The sequence below is a fragment of the Lepisma saccharinum genome, chromosome 5 (assembly GCF_977018435.1).
Source record: "Lepisma saccharinum chromosome 5, izLepSacc3.1, whole genome shotgun sequence".
In the NCBI taxonomy this organism is placed as follows: Eukaryota; Metazoa; Arthropoda; class Insecta; order Zygentoma; family Lepismatidae; genus Lepisma; species Lepisma saccharinum.
Window position 1 is genome coordinate 86,188,066 of NC_139233.1, and position 18,950 is coordinate 86,207,015.

At 38.0% G+C, this 18,950-nt stretch overlaps 1 protein-coding gene across 1 annotated transcript in view; it reads left to right on the top strand.

Annotated features, from left to right (window-relative positions):
• Nucleotides 1-18,950, top strand: part of LOC145987924 (uncharacterized) — a 170,212-nt gene that overhangs the window by 116,797 nt on the left and 34,465 nt on the right. Inside the window, exons 2-3 of the mRNA XM_083122743.1 lie at nucleotides 2,264-2,415; nucleotides 9,638-9,756. Of these exons, the coding sequence (XP_082978869.1) occupies nucleotides 2,264-2,415; nucleotides 9,638-9,756 (271 nt within the window). The remainder of the gene's footprint in view (nucleotides 1-2,263; nucleotides 2,416-9,637; nucleotides 9,757-18,950) is intronic.

Here is an 18,950-nt window from a genome sequence, read left to right on the forward strand (position 1 = left end):
AGGAACTTAATTTCAGATTCGTTTCGTATTGGGGACTACGTGAACTTAATTTCAGATTCATTTCATGTTGGGACTGCAGGAACATAATTTCAGATTCGTTTCTTGGTGGCGGACTACAGGAACATAATTTCAGATTTGTTTCGTGTTTGGGCACTACATGAACATAATTTCAGATTCATTTCGTGTTGGGGAACTACAGGAACATAATTTCATTTCGTTTCGTATTGGGGCAGTACATGAACATAATTTCAGATTCATTTCGTATTAACTGACTACGGGAACATAATTTCAGATTCGTTTCGTGTTGCGGGACTAGAGGAAGTTAATTTCAGATTCGCTTCGTGTTTGGGGACTACATGAACATAACTAGAGATTCATTTCGTGTTGGGGCTCTACAGAAACCCAATTTCAGGTTCGTTTCGTTTTGATTACAGGATCATAATTTTAGATTCGTTTCGTGTTTGGGTGCTAAAGGAACTTTATTTCAGATTCGTTTCGTGTTGGGGGACTACAGGAACATAATTTCAGATTCGTTTCGTGTTGACTAGAGGAGCATAATTTCAGATTCGTTTCGTGTTGACTAGAGGAACATAATTTCAGATTCGTTTCCTGTTGTTGGGCTACAGGAACTTAATTGCGGATTCGTTTCGTGTTGGGGACTACAGGAACATAATTTCATCGACACCCCCCACCGAACATCCCCTTAACAGCATCCAAATATTTCCTCAACACCCCATAAGTTGCCGCGGTGGCTCAGTCGGTAACGCGTCTGACTACCATGCTAACGCTCCCGGCCGGTTCAATTCCGGGAACTTTTCTAACGTTGGAAGCGTCCCCGGCGCCCACCCAGCGTCGAATAACATGGGTACCTTGGGAAAACGGGGGGGTAAAGGCGGTCAGGGGCGTTGTGCTGATCACATCACCACCACTCACGACTGTTTCAAGAAAGTGTGGGGCGTTTCCCCCTACGTTTTTCCACTAATGTCCAATTTTTGGTAATTTTTGCTCTGAATACTTTTACACAGAGTTGCTAGAGGTCCAGGAATTTTAAATAAATTAAATTCCGGTCCCGGAGAGAAAAAGCATCAAGCGTAAATGGGTTCTGGTCCGTAAATAACCTATTTATCTGTACAGTATTTTAATTCGGTCGAGGAATATTTTTTCCGGATCAATTTGAATACGGTCCAGGAATTTTTTCCCGGATCAATGTAAATACAGTCCAGGAACCTTTTTTCAATGAAACGATACGCAACTTGTACCAAATTTAAATTGTTCGAGAAGAAAGGTTCCGATCCTTTTACGGAACTCAATAGAAGCCATTAAGAATTTAAGAGTTCGTGGACCTTTACGAACTTACACCCCCTTCCCACATGGAAAATTCTGCATATACTTCTGAGGTTGGGGAGGAATATGTATGATCAATGGTAGATAGAAGTCAACTTCTGCTCCCTGCTTGGGAGTTGGACACAATATAAATTTAATGGGCTGGACGGACGTACCATCCATATGTTAGTGACAATGGTTCTACATTAGCATGCAATGTTAATTTTACATTATCCGTTAATAGTGCTTTAAACTATACATAATCTCTAACACTACGTTTCAAGTTAGCACGTTTTCTCTCGCCTTCAAGAGATATTTATTTTGCCGGTGGTGGGAATCGAACCTACGAGAAACCTGTGGAGAAGTTGGTTAAAGCAACAGATTCGTAGTGAAAATCAAAGGTCTGTCGCACGTTCGATTCCCAAGACCGGCAAAAGAAATTTCTCTTGAAGGCGAGAGAACGTGCAATCTTGAAACTTTGTGTTAGAATAACTAAAGCATTAAACAATGGAGAATGTCCAATTTCCATTGTATGCTCATCTGTCTGTTGAGTATTTTCTGTCTTTCAAAACAGTTAGTGTGCTTGTTTTCCATTATTAATGTGAAACTTCACGTTTTGAATATAAAATTCAAATCGTTTGTACCAACACAAATGCTTAGCACCGACTTCTACACCCTTCTTACATGATTTGCAAATATAATAAAGTCTTGGATACTACTACTACTACTACTACTATAATAATAATAATAATAATAATAATAATGCTATTGTTCTTGTTGTTATTATTATGGATATGTTTATCGTAGTACTTGTCTCCCCAGACAAAAATTCGTGTTCTGCACCTCTGAGATTTTTATTTGAGAGGTCGTACAAAGCAAATTTTTTGTATCTTTCATTCCTGTCTGTTGTTTGATTGTTATACATTGCTTTCCTGGATAGGTCTTGTCTCGGTGGCTAAAGGACAGTTTGGACCAGGGTTTGGTTCACAGAACTTTGATCTGGGACTTCAAGAACACCAACTGGAATTCATCAAGGCTATAGTGCAAGAATGCCAGGAGAATGCAGGCAGGGATGGAGTGTTAGCAGTGCAGGTTCGTGTTACAAAACATCTGGTAAACTCTCCATCGGCTGTTGAAAATTCTGTCTATTGTTTTCAGTAGATCAATATATGTTTTTAGATATTTACTGTGTTCATAATTTCAAATAGATATAAATAAAAATGGTTAATCTGGAGATATGGAAATTTATATATACAGCTACCATGTTAAACCAAACACGCTAATAACCGATATGAATTTCACAAACCACATTTGTATACATTGACTTCCTTCATACAAAGGATGTAGTATTTGATTTGATTTTGTGTTTTAAGTCCACTTTATGCACAATAAGGCTAATCGGGACTGGACCTACAGTTTAAAGTGGGATCCAAACCAGTTGTGTCTTCACCTTGTATTGAACCCAGAGGATGTAGTATATTTCCTTATGCTGTACACTTGACAAAGGACAGGTTTGAAAACTCAGACAAACTTTCACAGCACTTAAAGGAAATCAAGGCAAATTATATTTCTTGATGACATTTTGCTCATTTAATTATTGATTGATTGATTTGCTTAATTTTTTTTGGGTTTTGTGCCACTTTTGGCTAATTTGCAAAGATGTGAATGGGTGATGACATGATTAAATTGATGAATGGACACTCACAAACATCCATGCCCAGGCTGGGATTCGAACCCTGAACCCCTGGCATCGTAGCATACCATTTTTGCTCATTTATGTCTTGTGCTGTTATGAACATATGAAAAATAGTATATGCTGTCCTGTTTGGTTGTAACAACCCAGAATTGATTCATGGTTGCCATTGCCATTTATTTACAAAAAGAAAATATTGTTAGACAATGTACTAAAACCAACAGATCACTTTGGAAGCAGAATCATCATAGGAAATAAACTACTAGGTTGAGGTCAAATCGAGCCTGTGTCAAGAATTCATATAGGCTATGTCCTTATCTTATTGGATACTTTTACATTAAAGATGGAATTCATAACTTCTTCTCAGAGATATTTTTAAATGGAGCATTTGCTTGAATATTCACTCTGCCCATTGTATAGATTCTGCTAAACAAAATCCATTGGCAACCATGAGTCTGCTATTGATTGAATATACAGGTAGTGGACAAAAGATATGAACACCATTATTCATTCATTGTTTTCTACCTAATTGGCAAGTTTTTCACTGCAAACTCCAGCTTTCCCTATTCTCTGCATTACGCTTTGTAATAGCATAAGACCCAGTTAATTTAATATCATCCATAAGCTGATATCTCTTTCTTCCATGGACTTTTCCTCCTTCAACCATTCTTTCCAAGGCATCCCTTAGCAGGCAGTTCCTTCTTAGACAGTGTCCTAACCAGTTTTTTTTCCTCTTCTTGATGGTCTCCAGTATAGATCTTCTTTCACTCTTTTCAGTACGGTTTCGTTTCTTACCTTGTCCATCCATTTTACACGCTCCATTTTTTGCCATGTCTACATTTCAAAAGCTTCGAGTTGTTTTTCTTCATTTATTCTCAATGTCCAGGTTTCTGCACCATATTGTGCTACACTCCACACAACACATTTCACTAATCTCTTCCTTAGACCTATGTCTATGGGTCCACAAAAAAACATTTTTTTTTTCTATTGAAAGCTTCTTTTGCTATTGCGATTCTCATTGTCACTTCTTGGTTGCAGCTCATGTCACTGCTTATAGTGCATCCGAGGTACTTGAAGCTATCCACTTGCTGGATTCTTTCACTGTTTGCTCTCACATTAATATTCCTTGGTTTCCCTCCTATGACCATTGCCTTTGTCTTGTTTACATTAATCTTCATCATACTGCTCACAGCTGCTGTTTAACTCCTCTAACATATTATTTATGGTTCTTTCATCCTCAGCGAATAATGCCATGTCATCATCAAATGTTATGCAGTTTATTCTTCTTCCTCCCAATTTGACAGCTCCTGTGCCCTGGAAGCAATTTTTCACTATATCTTCTAAATAGATATTAAACAAAGTAGGCGATAAGCAGCATCCTTGTTGTACTCTGCTCCCAATTTCACATCCTTCTGTCATTTCGCCTCCTGTTCTCACTTTAACTCATTGATAACTCATTGATTCAAGTATAAGTTGCTTAGAAGTCTTCTCTGTTTCCAATCTACACCAATTTTCTTCAGAATTTCTGAAAGTTTAGCCCAATTCACTCTATCAAAGGCTTTCTCCAGGTCTACAAATACGACAAACACCTCCTTTCCTTTCTCAAAATATAAAATCTTTATTCGTAGGAAGTTGACCCACCCTTGGATGAAATTGCAGCATGTATCCAACATGGGGTTGAACAATTGCAGGTCATGCACCATGTTTAAGATAATGCACATCCATTCCTCATGCAAAGCTGTCTCAGGTTCAGAAAGTGTGCCTGGAGCTGGAAACCTAGCATGCACTTTAGCCTCCAAAATACTGCACATAATATTCAATTATGTTAATATCAGGCAACGGAGGATGTCAGATGAAATATTCCACTTCATGTTTGTGCTCATTGAACCATACTTTGATGCAGGGTTGTTCGCAAGGGAACACAGTCTGGATCATAGGAGGGAGATGTTCACCAAGAATGCTGTGATATTCACCTGCTATGATTCTCCCATGGAGGACTACTCTAGGCTGTCGTCACAGTTGACACCTTGCTTCTTGCAAGTTGGCTGGCTTCGTCACTGAGGCTCCAGTTAAGTGCACTCCAATGATTGTGCTACTTTGTAAGTCTGGGAGGTCAACATAATGGCTTTTGACTGATGTTAGAATGTTCATTTTCAACCTATGCAACTGCTGCTGATCAACTTAATACCTCTACCTCAAAGCCACTATCTGCCAGACTTCTGTACTAGGTAGCATAGCTGTACTGCATAGGATGAAATAAGACCTGTTTTCATGTAGGTGTTCATATTAATTTGTCCACCACCTGTACATAACAGAAAATGTCTTTCTTTAGTGCTTTTAGTTTTGGGGCATGGCTGAAACTAAAAAAACGTTAACAAGATACAACATCCTTGTTAATGCCCTCTTACATAGTTTAAAACTTTCAGTCATACAGTATCATATTCGCTAAGTGAGATATTGTCCCCCTGTTCTTTCTTGATACAGAATATCACTGTAAGTCACAAACAATTTTTATCCCTGTCAGCCATTGCAACCTCTAGCTGCCCCTTGCAGACACTGTAATAGTTTCAAATTCAGAAAAGAAAGAACCAAATAGAAGTTGTCATGGTATTTTCCCTTTTTTTCTGAATTGAACTTGTCAAAATTAGTTTAGTTGTATCCTAGGTCTACTATTTGTACATAAACAGTGCATAGTAATGTAGTACATATCAAGGACATGCCATCACGATCACGATTTCAACTCTCTACTATTTTCCTTGACCATATGAGTACAACATGCATTACAAAATGGGCATTACCCAGTAATTTGTCTACAAAAGAGAGTAGGAATATATCTTTAAGCATTACACAAAATATCATATGAGAATATCATGAGAATTTGAATACATTGCAATGGAATAGTACAAGTAAACTTTTAGGCTGGCTTTAGATGAAAGCATTTCCTTTAACAATTTTGCTAGCATAAATGCTATGTAAATGCTTCCAAAAATCTCTTAGCAGATTGTACAGACGGGATCAAATGAAATGTACTTCCGTTCTCCTACCAACTCAGAAGCGAGTTGGAAACTCTTCATTGCTCCTGTATAGATAAGAAAGTGGGGGAGGGCAGTAGCAGACAAGGCCAGCACGCAAACTTGTTTCCAGCAAGCTTTCTGTTGGAGTCTTGGCAGTTTGTGGAAGGATTTTGTATTCCTACCACACCCCTCTCCACCTCTCTCTCTCTCTCTCTCTCTCTCTCTCTTTCTCCTTGTGTTTGTGTGTGTGTGTGCGTGCAAGACACCTGTTTCATTTTAAGTTTGACTTATTTGTATTGCATTGATTAATTGCTGGCCCGACTGGGAATGAACCAGGTTAGCAATGGAGACATAATGAAGGATCAAAAATACAAAAACTCCTGGCATAAGTAGTTAGTAGTAGTATAGGTAAAGTAAATTTGGTCGTGCCTATAGAACCGTGCCATGAAGGAACATTATGGGGATGTGGCAGTAGGGAGCCGTATATTCTTGAATCCGGCCATTTTGGAGGTCATATGATCAGCACCATGCTCCAGCCGTCTTTACTCCCCAGGGATGTAGTAGAAAAATTTTTGATTTGATTCTTTATTTTATTTCGCTTTTTTTTGCCACTTTTGGCTAATTTGCGAAGATGGGAATGAAGGATGATATGACGAAATTGATGAATGGACACTCAGAAACATCCATGCCCAGGCCAGGATTCGAACCCGGGACCCTAGCGTCGTAGCGCGATATTCTTACCACTCCGCCACAGGTGCCGGCTAGTAGAAACGAGAAAATAAATAACCTGATATTAGAGTATTTAAGAGTTTAGGCGTATTAACAATTCACGTCAACCAACAACACTTTCACCTGTATTGTGTGATATATGGTTCTGCCCTAACACTTCATTGATTAATTTGCTTTTATTTTACTTAGCTTTTTGTGCTACTTTTGGCTTATTTGCGAAGATGGGGATGAGTGATGATATGATGAAATTGATAAATGGACACTCACAAACATCCATGCCCAGGTCGGGATTCGAACCCGGAACACCTGGTCCTGAGATTTCGGCCTGTGTATGGAACCGCTGGCCATCCACAGTTGTGAGGAAATTGGGGAGCTAAAAATGAGTAGCGTCACTCGGTCACGGAAACCTACAAGGACTGAAGGCTTGTCTTGCTGACCACACGTCACCCCATAATTTCCACCTCGGCAGTTGGATGTGAGGCCGGCAGTTGGTAGATAGGACCTGGCCCTCACGGAGAGGGAGAGAGAGAGAGAGAGAGAGAGAGAGAGAGAGAGAGAGAGAGAGAGAGAGAGAGAGAGAGAGAGAGAGAGAGAGAACAACCTGCGCAGACCCGCCATTCCTGTGCACCGTACCCCCGCGAGTAGGGGAGGGAGAGAGTGGACCATGCTTCCTTATGGCCCGAAGTGGAGGGAAGAAGGAAAAGCTGCGCGGGGACTTTTCGTCCCAAGGATTTTTTCCTTGTGGTCGATCTATAGGAACACAAAATCCTTCCACAAACTGCCAAGATTTCAACAGAAAGCTTGCCGGAAACACGTTTGCGTGATGGCCTTGTCTGCTACTGCCCTCCCCAACTTTCTTATCTATACAGGAGCAATGAAGGGTTTCCAACTCGCTTCTGAGTTGGTAGGAAAAGGGAAGTACATTTCATTTGATTCCGTCTGTACTTTACACGAAAGCATTTCATGGAACATTTTGGTTAGCTTTTTCGATTACAATGTATAATACATACAGCATGAAAGGCACATCGAGTTACACCATCTATGGTGAGTGCACGATGTTTACACTTGAAACAACTAAAATGTTATGGAAATAGGATGGGTTCTATCCTTGAGGAATGCCATGAAATATGCCATGGCATCTGAAATGCCATAAAATTTATCACTTTACTCAGTAGTAATTTGGTCATGGCATAAATGTTAAGTAAAATGCTAAGGGAAATGCTCTCATCTAAAGCAGCCTTACGCATTATATAAAATATTATTTAAGATGGAAATATATTAGAATGTGAGTACATACCACAGACATACATTTTCAGGAATAATATAAAATATTTCATAAAAAAAGACAACAATAATTGCTGCAAAAATGAGAAACCCCAAGGTATGCCAATGTCCCCTCAAAAAAACAGTAGCCTACCCAGGATATTTTAAAGGGGGGAGAGTGGAGGGAGCAGAACCTCAGTATATTCTAAACAGAAAAGATTGGTAAGATTTCATTTAAATTTGGTTTCAAATTGAGCTAATCTGATAATGTGGCAGAAATAGTTTTTAACAACACCGTGGAATGACTTTGATTCACAACAAAATAAGGTAATATAAACTGTGTCAGAGTACCCCATTTTCTAAACTGTGTCAGAGTACCCATTTTCCTCATATTTTTCACTCGTGTATTTTCAGGTGGTTGCAATGTAATTAATTAGTCCTCTCTTTTCGTGCAACCTTACATCAAAACACGTATATCTAATGTATTGCAGGATAAATGCCCTTCGGTCCTTGCTTCCAGTGCCCATGCCTACAAGAAACGAATATTATCCTATCCACATACAACATTCATATGTGCAACATATTTTTGTCTTTGAGATTTTTGAAGTTAAAATTATCAATACTTAAGTTTAAACATGAGTCAAGAATAATATCTTAACCACCTGATATTTAATACTTCTTTCAACTTTTAGCACCTAACAAGGTGGCTGAATATGCCTCAGTTAGTTACTTTTCACAATTGTTTGTTACTTTCCAAAATAAGTGGTAGAAAAGACAACAGAAGAAACTCATTAAGGTAGTTCCATAAGCAAATGGAAATAATTACCATATTGGCCTGAATATAAGCCACACATTTTTTCCAAATTTCAATTGTGAAATATTTGGATTCGCAGCCTTAAAAAAATAGGACATTTTGTCAAATCATATGCTGTTAAAAATGTGCTGATTTCTCATTTGAAATAAGGATAATGCAACAATAGCATTATAGAAACTGGCTGCATTGTAGATACCATAATGTTATCAAACAATAGCATTGTTGTTTCTAATTGGAACAATAGCATTATTGTTTCTAACTGGACATTGTAAAAACGTCTGCATTCTTGATAAGGCACTCTTTGATTTTATTAAGATTGTGTTCGTTCTGAACAATCGTGTGGAGAAGAAAGCATCATCGAGCCTGGGAATAAGGCGTAGTTACGATGCAAGTTTTAAACTTGCAGTTGTTCGTTACGATAAAGTCACAAGCAACAGAGAGGCCAGAAGGAAATATGAACTTGATGAATCTAATGTGCAACGTTGTACTGTATTTATGATAAAATAAAATATGTACCTACCTAATTTAATTATATTTCCCTGAATCTGCCTGTAAATGGTTACCAGTATTTTCTTTTCTTCCCTCGGCTTATATCCAGGTATCATCTTTTTTTTCGCTCCTTCAAATTTTAGGGTGTGGCTTATGTTCGGGGGCTGCTTATATTTGGGCCAATATGGCAGTATAAAATATTATGTCTTAAAAGCAAATGGAAATAATTAATACAAAATATTATGTCTTACATTTAATTACTTCAATAGATAATAATTATTTAGGAAATAAAACATTTATCTTTGTTCTCAGCGAACCATCAACGATACCAGAGAATGTGTGACCCATGTAATCACGAACCGTGCAGGTGAATTGTCATCTCTTCAAAGCCCTGTTACTAATTTCGATGATGTGTATGAAACCATGTGCGGGTAAGTGAAACATTTTCATCATATTTCTCATTCTGTGTCTTAGAGGCAGATTTTTCACCATCATACTTTCCAATCTTGCATCTTACGTTTTATGCTAGTGTAGGATTTGCTTAATTTAATATTATCTGTCATCTGATAACTTCTCCTACTTTCCCTAGAAACCATTCCTTCCACCGAGTCTCTTAGTCAGAGTCCCATCCAATTTATTTTTCTTTACTTGATCACTTCTGTCACTGCTCTTCTTCCATCAACTTCCCAGCACCTTTCCACAATGCACCCAAATGTCAACCTCTCTTGCATGCAGTAGTATTAGACTTCCGTAACTGCAGACCAAAGAGGCTCTGACACCTAGACTCGCAGCCAATCCTCTGGGGAGCTTGCATTGTGTCATTGATGTGTGTTTACTATTGCCTCTTCAGTGGCAGAAAAGTGAAGTATAATAAAACAAATCAATCAATCTTTCCAACAGGGTTTTATTTTCTACCTTGTTTGTTCACTTTACATGCTCAATTCTTCATTCTTCGTTCCTAAAGTCTCTAGTTCCTTTCCTCACGTCTTCGTAGCATCCAGGTTTCTGCACCATATGACTCTACACTCCAGACAAAAGAAAAATTCTTGGTCTCTTCTTTAGTTCTTTGTTTCAATTTCAATTTCATTTTTCCTTTATTAAAGGGCGAGGGTCAGCCTGCGGCTGTTCTACCACCTCACCCCGTCTACCACCTAACCACAGATCCATGCATCTTCTTATATTAAAGTCTTCATTCACCATTGCTATTCTCTCTTTGACTTCCTGACTGCATCTCATGTCATTGCTTATGATTAGGGACATTGAATTTTCGCGATGCGCGAAATCGCGAAATGTGAAAAAAAGATTCAATTTTGAACATTCTGCACGTAATTACACCCCCAATGATGAAATATGCAGGAGTTTTATTTGCGAAGTAATGCGAAATATGTGCTTTTCCACGAAATGAACGCTTTTTCGCGAAATAACTGTGAAATATCATCAAATTAAGTAGAAAACACGCAAAAACCGGCAATCGAGGTTGCGTGCGCAAACTGTCGATTTTTAACGAAACGTTTGCCTAAAGTTTCCTACCACTAGCAGCTGAAGAACGTTTTATCTTCGATCACATCAGGAAGACGCTGCAAATTGGGATTTCCCATGCACATAATCTCAGTTCGAAAACTTCGTTCCATGTCAAGCTGCATTCCTTTCTTCCGCCGAATGTCTACTCAACTTCCAGTTTCATTGAACTTGCTAGCTGTAGCAGCGATAAGATTAGTCTGTTCTCGCACATCAAGGGAAACAATGGTGTCATTCATGTTCAGTCATGAATGAATTTTGTTTATCATCATGTGATTTTTAACACGTGTTTGTGTATGTGCAGTAGTGATTATTTTATTTGGTGGACATCAAGGATATTCTTTAAATACATACAATGAATAAATCACTTGAGATATGCAATTTAGAAATGAAGTGATTTTGTGTTGATGTTTTCTTTTTGGTGGGACAGCTAAGTACTTGTGCATGTGTACAGTATATAAAAATGAAGTAGTTTATCAATTTATAGCTCTTTTGTATGTTGTTTCCTCTCATAATGAAAAAGTGTGTGCAATTTTTTTTTTCACCGCTGATCTAACATTTTATTTACCGCTCTCCTCAGTTTTTATTTACCATAAATTTGTGTCCCTACTTATGATACATCCAAGCCATGGGCGTCTGGAAGAGGGGAGGGCCAAGGGGGGCTGTGCCCCCCCTGGAAAATGAAAGTGAACCAAAAATTATTTATTTCGCACATATAATTTCATTTTAGCCGCAATAATATGTGTTAATATTGCATGAACACCATAAATTCAAATTTTAGCAATGTTTTTTTTAGGGAACAAGACTCTTTTTCGAGATAATGTGCCTTACTTGCCCCCTCCCCCTGGAAAAAAATACCTCCCTTGCCCCTCCCTGGAAAAATCCTGCGGACGTCCATGATCCCAGCTATAGGAACCTGTCAACTTCTTAAATTTTTGTCCTTGAATGCCATTCCTAATTTTCCTTGGTTTCATCCCTAAAACCATTGCCTTTCTTTGTTCACATTTATTTTCATCCTGAACTGCTCACCTTCCATGAATAAAGAAACATGACCTTGTTATATATTTATGGTTTTGAATAAAAAATATAATAGCCTTATTTTAAAAATACTTTAAATATTACTGTCAATGATCACGTTTATTGTACCTATGTAGTTATGTGTTTATTTAGGCTAATACGTATATAATTGAGTAATTCTTGAAGCTTTACTGGCAGCCAATGAGAAGGAGGATTTCTCGGGATATCAACTAGGTGATTTCCAGATAGGCTTCCGAGATTTTGAGAGCTAACATTTACCTCATCTTTAGGGATGAGATGAGCAGTCTAAGGCATCATGCTTTGGTCTCCACGACGACGGGATGCACACAGGTTTGAGTCTCCTGGGAGAAGCATAACTTTTCTCCTGAGATTTTAGTCTGTGTATGGGACCAAAGACCATCCATCATTGGGAAGAAATTGGGGAGCTACAAACGAGGTGGATTGATTTAAATACATATATTATGTTTATTTTCTTTTTTTTATTTTCTTAGAGCGTAATAAATAATGTTTTTTCACCAAAAGTGACCCTAATATCTACAAAATCCTTATGGACATTATTCTATAAATTATTTATTTAAAGTGATTTAAATCAGTTATTTTTTTTAAAAAAATCACCTGATTTGTTATTATTACTGTTGAGGTAATACATAATGTATAGGAATGTGTTCTTGTTTTCATTATTTGGTTTTTATGATGTGGGTTGGATTGCTTTTGTTCTCAAGAGATGGCGTGTGTGGTCCATGTGTCAGCTGTTTGCGTGGGCGCCAAGTAAAGAAAAACTGTTAGTGAGTGAGAAGCAACATGGCGCGAATCACGGTAACCACAGCTGGACATTACTAAGAACATATGCCGTCTAAAGTGATTAGAATTGCCTTTCAGTGATACTTCATGGTAGTTAGTGCATTACAGGTAGAAAATAGATGTCTCAAAAGAATCAGCGTGTGCATTTCTGATTGTGTTTTCTTACAAGAATCAACGCAACTCCAACATTTTTATGGTCCTCCAAGCCTTGGATGTCTTACATCTACCTGACTTTGTGAACTGTAAACTTTGTGGTGAACGGTGTGTTCTAGTTTTGCATGGTCCAGTTGTGTGGATTCGTGTCTCAAGAACTGAACGTTTCGTGCGGGTGGCAGAAGGGACATTCCGGAATCTCGATACTAAATTTATTGCGTAGCAAGCATATTCAGAAGGCGAGGAAGGAAATCAGCTGATTCTTCGTGCGAGCAGTGCAGCAGTGTTTCCAACCGGCGAGACGATTGTGTGTCCAACATCGGCAGTGCTGAAGTTTGCAGGTAATCAGGCTCATTTTAGTACCATTTCCTTTTCCTTTCTTTACATTACATTACGTTCATTAATTGCATTATTGTGACACCTTATCAGTTATCCTTTCACCATGACAGAGGCAGAGATTAAACGTTTAAAAGTTGTGCGAGGAAGCTACAAAGGGCAATTGACCCGTATGAAAGCATTCGTCGATGCATTTGACATTAATATACAGAGTGTTTAGGAAATTAAACTGAGATTAAGTCATTTGACTGAGATGTGGGACAAATTTAATGACGTTCAAACCAGTTTGGAACTTCAATCGGAAGCATCCGAAGAGGAAGTTCACAGAATAGAATTTGAAGAAAAGTACTACAGCATTAGGTCTCAAATGGAGACAATAGTGATGGGGCATGATCAAATGCATCAGCCCAGTGTTAGTACTAGTTCTGTTACGTCAGTTCAGTCTCAACTTAGACTTCCAAAGATTTCCATACCCTCTTTTGATGGAAATTATGAAAACTGGCTTCCATTCAAGGACAATTTTAAAGTGTTGGTCCATGATAACAATACATTACCAGCAATACAAAAATTTCATTATTTGTGGTCCTCTTTGAAGGGACAAGCCAGTAAGCTCATTTCAAACTTGCAAGTTAGTGAGGCAAATTATGAAAGATATGATAATAGCAGGCTTATTGCATCACATTACGTTAGTGAACTATTACACATAAAGTCGGTGCGTAAAGAAGATGCAAATGAATTGAGACAGTTTGTAAATACAGCAACCTCAAATCTGAATGCTTTAAAGGCTCTTAAACTTGAGGTGCCTTTGGATGAAGTCATTTTATCACAACATTTTGTATCTCATTTGGATCACAATACTCGTAAGGAATTTGAATTATCACAAGAGCATGATTACTTTCCTACCTTGTCAGAATTATTTGCATTTGTAGAGCGCAGGTGTCAAGCTTTAGAAAACATGAAACCGACACATAGTGACACCAATGCTAAGCAGTTTCAATCACATGATAAACAAGGTAAATTCATGAAACAAAGCAACACGTATTTAGCAACATCCACTAACATTCAGTGCATGTACTGTTCCGCAAATCATACTTTGTACCAATGTGAGACTTTCTTACAGGCAAGTTATAAACAGAAGCAAGAATTTGTGAAGAAGAAAGGTCTTTGTTTTAATTGTTTATCTTCAAAACATTCATTGAAATTTTGTAAATCTGGAAATTGCAAAATTTGTAATTTGAAACATAATACTCTCTTGCATAGGGCTACACCTGAAAGACCAAGATCGTCGAGTGTCAGTAACAATACAAGCAATAGACAACAATTGAATTCTACGGTGTATCCTCAAGAAAGCAACAATGGGGCAAGAGATGAAGCACCTCAATCTTCATATTGTACAGTCAAAGAAAGACACACTTCACAAGTTTTATTGTCAACTGCCTTAGTGAAGGTAAAAGGCAACAATGGACAATTTCATTATTGCAGAGTCCTCTTAGACAGTGGGAGTCAGTCAAATTTTGTAACTACATCATTAGTGCAGAAACTGCGACTGAAGAAAGAAAACTATGTTGTTCCAGTCCAGGGAATAAACAATTCGTGTCTTGAAACTAAACATTGTGTAGATGTTGTAATCCAGTCTAGAACATCTAATTATACAACAACAGTGAAGTGTCTTGTGTTACCAAAAATCACAGGCGACTTGCCCACACAGGTAATCGATTGCAGTACTTGGAATCTCCCAAAGGATATTCAGTTTGCTGATCCTTCATTTCATCAGCCAGGCAGCATAGATTTGTTGATTGGATCTGAACTATTTTTCTTGCTACTACGTTCAGATAGAAGAACAAGAATAGGAAATTATCCTGTACTTCAAGATACAGAGTTAGGATACATTTTAGCAGGAGCTATGCCTCAACAATGTGAAGCACCTACAACAGTTACTTCATGTTTTGTACGTACTGAAGATAGCCTTCAATTACAATTACAGAGGTTTTTTGAATTAGAAGAAGTATTCACAAAGACCAAGAGCAAAGAAGAAATGGATTGTGAAAGGCATTTTCAAGAAACAACCATCAGGCAGAAGGATGGTAGATTTATGGTTAGGCTACCATTCAAACCAAATCATACTGAATTAGGGAATTCGTTTCAACAAGCAGACAAAAGATTTCATCAGTTGGAAAGAAGATTAACAACACAGCCAACACTCAGGCAGAACTATTGTGAATTCATGGACAATTATGAATCATTAGGCCACATGAAGCAAATTAAAACTACTGATGAAGAGAACAAGGAGTCATATTACCTACCGCATCATGCTATTATTAGAGAAAGTACTACAACACCTGTGAGAGTTGTATTTGATGGATCATCGAAAACAGACTGTGGACTATCCCTTAACGATGTTCTAATGACAGGGTCTACAGTCCAAGAAGATCTATACTCTATTGTACTGAGGTTCAGAATGCACAAAAATAGTTTTTACAGCAGATATAGCCCAGATGTTTCGCAACATTAGAGTCCATCCTTATGACACTAAATATCAAAGAATATTGTGGAGAAAATCACCAAACGAAGAAATACAAACTTATGAATTATTAACTGTAACTTATGGCTTAACCTCATCGCCGTACCAAGCTGTTGCAGCATTACAAATGCTTGCAAGACAGGAAAACGAAAACTTTCCCAATGCATCCAGCATATTATTAAGGGATTTTTATTGTGACAATGTAGCATCAGGAGGTGATAACATTGAAACTATGCTCAACTTACAGTCTGAACTGAATGAACTCTTGAAACGAGGTGGATTTATTTTACGCAAATGGTGCTCCAATTGTGAGGAATTGGTGCAAGCAGTACCAGAAGAACACAGAGAAGTTCATTTACCATTTCAGTTCAATAATGAAGCAGAAATAAACACATTAGGCCTCATCTGGCAACCATCAACAGACAAATTTTTAATTTCGTGCAAAGTAGCGAAAGATGGAGACTTTTGTTCACCATTAACGAACATAACCAAACGACAAGTTGTATCAATTGTTAGCTCCATATTTGATCCACTGGGACTTATCAGTCCAACTGTCATTTTATACAAGATGTTTTTGCAGAAACTTTGGAGTTGTAAATTGGAGTGGGATGAACAATTAGATTCCGATTTAAGAAACCAATGGACGAATTTGTATCAACAACTACCAGATATAGTTCACATCCAAATAGAGAGATTTGTACTGACAACAGAAAAGACAAATGACATTCAGATACATGGATTCTGCGACGCAGCAGAAGGAGCTTATGGTTGTTGCATTTATATTAGATCAAGAGATGAGTTAGGAAGAATCAATGTTAAATTACTGTGCGCAAGGTCAAGAGTAGCGCCAATAAAAAAAGTTACTTTGCCACAACTAGAATTGTGCGGTGCTCTTCTATTAGCTAAACTAGTTAAGAAAACAACACCAATTTTGAGAATTCCAATTGACAGTACATATTTTTGGACAGATTCAAAAATCGTACTTGGGTGGCTAGCAGCGTCCCCCACTCGATGGAAAACCTTCGTAGGTAACCGTGTTGCACAGATCCAGGAACTTTCTGTTATTAACCAATGGCATCATGTCATATCTAAGTGTAATCCAGCAGATTTGATAACAAGGGGAGTAGAACCAAGAGCCCTCAAGGATTCGGAAATTTGGTGGAATGGACCTACGTGGTTAAAAGAAGATACTTGGCCATTACATGTTATGGAAAATAGCGAACTTGAAGAATGCATAACAGAACAAAGGAAGATAGTTACATCAATGTTTAGCAAGATACATGGAACAGAAGCAGATTTCATGCTGAGATTTTCCACATTACAGAGATTGCTTTGTGTAGTAGCAACATGCTACAGATTCATTTACAATGTTAAGAATCCTGTTTCGAAGAGAACAGGAAACTTTTCTTATGTTGAATTACGTGCAGTACTGATGAAATGTATCTTAATTGTGCAACGCATTTCATTTCCACAAAAAATTCATGACTTAGAAGAAGGACAACAAGTATCAAAAAATAGTCCTATCAAGGATCTTCATCCATTTATTGATGACAGACAGCTGTTACGAGTTGGTGGAAGACTCGAAAATTCAGAATTGCCATATGAGAGCAAATATCAATTAATTTTGCCTACCAAACATCATCTGACGCAACTCATAATTGAATCAGAACATCGTCGTTTATTACATGCAGGACCTCAATTGTTGATAAGCTCATTAAGACAGGAATACTGGATTCCACATATCAGACAAACAGTAAGATCTGTCTTGCATAAATGCTTAATATGTTTTAAGTTGCAAGCCAAGGCGTCACATCAACTCATGGGACAATTATCAAGCCCAAGAGTCACACCATCACGTCCATTTTTAAATACAGCAGTAGATTATGCTGGTCCTTGTATCATAAGAACAAACAGAAGAAGCAGAATCACTACCAAGGGATATGTAGCTATATTTGTGTGCATGGCTACTAAAGCAGTGCATATTGAAGCAGTTATTTCCTTAACGTCAGACGCATTTATCGCTGCTCTACGCAGATTTGTTTCTAGAAGAGGAAAATGTCAAAACATATACAGTGACAACGGGACTAATTTTGTTGGAGCTAATAGAGAACTGAGAGAACTCAGTCAACTCTTCAAAGCAGAACAGCTAAAAGGTGGACTTGAAGATTTTGCAATAAAAAATGGAATCAACTGGCACTTCATTCCAGCTAATGCACCCCACTTTGCAGGATTGTGCGAAGCCGCTGTAAAGTCTATGAAATATCACTTTAAGAGGATAGTGGGAAATGCTACTTTGACATACGAAGAGCTTGCAACATTGTTAACGCAAATTGAAGCATGCCTCAATTCCCGACCCCTGACCTCAATATCTGATAATCCCAGTGACACCTTTTACTTAACACCTGGTCACTTTCTTATAGGGTCACTTCTCATGTCCATACCTGAGCCTGATTTAACTAACTTGCCCCAAAACAGTCTTTCTAGATGGCAACACATTCAGCAATTACAACAACATTTTTGGAAAAGATGGTCGAAGGATTATCTCCACGAACTACAACAGCGTCGTAAATGGACGGCTTCAACAGAAAATCTTCAACCAGGCATGGTGGTTCTGGTCAAAGAAGACAACGCACCTCCACTTACATGGAAAATAGCAGTAGTGGAAGAGACGTTTCCTGGTAAAGACGGTGTAGTGCGTGTGGCAAAAATTAGAACAACAACTGGTTTTACTAAGAGACCAGTGAACAAATTGATTCCCTTACCTAATGACAATTGAATTAGCAAATCTGTTGATTGGAATTTATCCAATCAGGAGGGGGGAATATGTATAGGAATGTGTTCTTGTTTTCATTATTTGGCTTTGATGATGTGGGTTGGATTGCTTTTGTTCTCAAGAGATGGCGTGTGTGGTCCGTGTGTCAGCTGTTTGCGTGGGCGCCAAGTAAAGAAAAACGGTTAGTGAGTGAGAAGCAACATAGCGCGAATCACGGTAACCACAGCTGGACATTACTAAGAACATATGCCGTCTAAAGTGATTAGAATTGCCTTTCAGTGATACTTCATGGTAGTTAGTGCATTACAGGTAGAAAATAGATGTCTCAAAAGAATCAGCGTGTGCATTTCTGATTGTGTTTTCTTACAAGAATCAACGCAACTCCAACACATAATAATAATAATAAATCAGGTGATTTTTTTAAAACAATAACTGATTTAAATCACTTTAAATAAATAATTTATAGAATAATGTCATAAGGATTT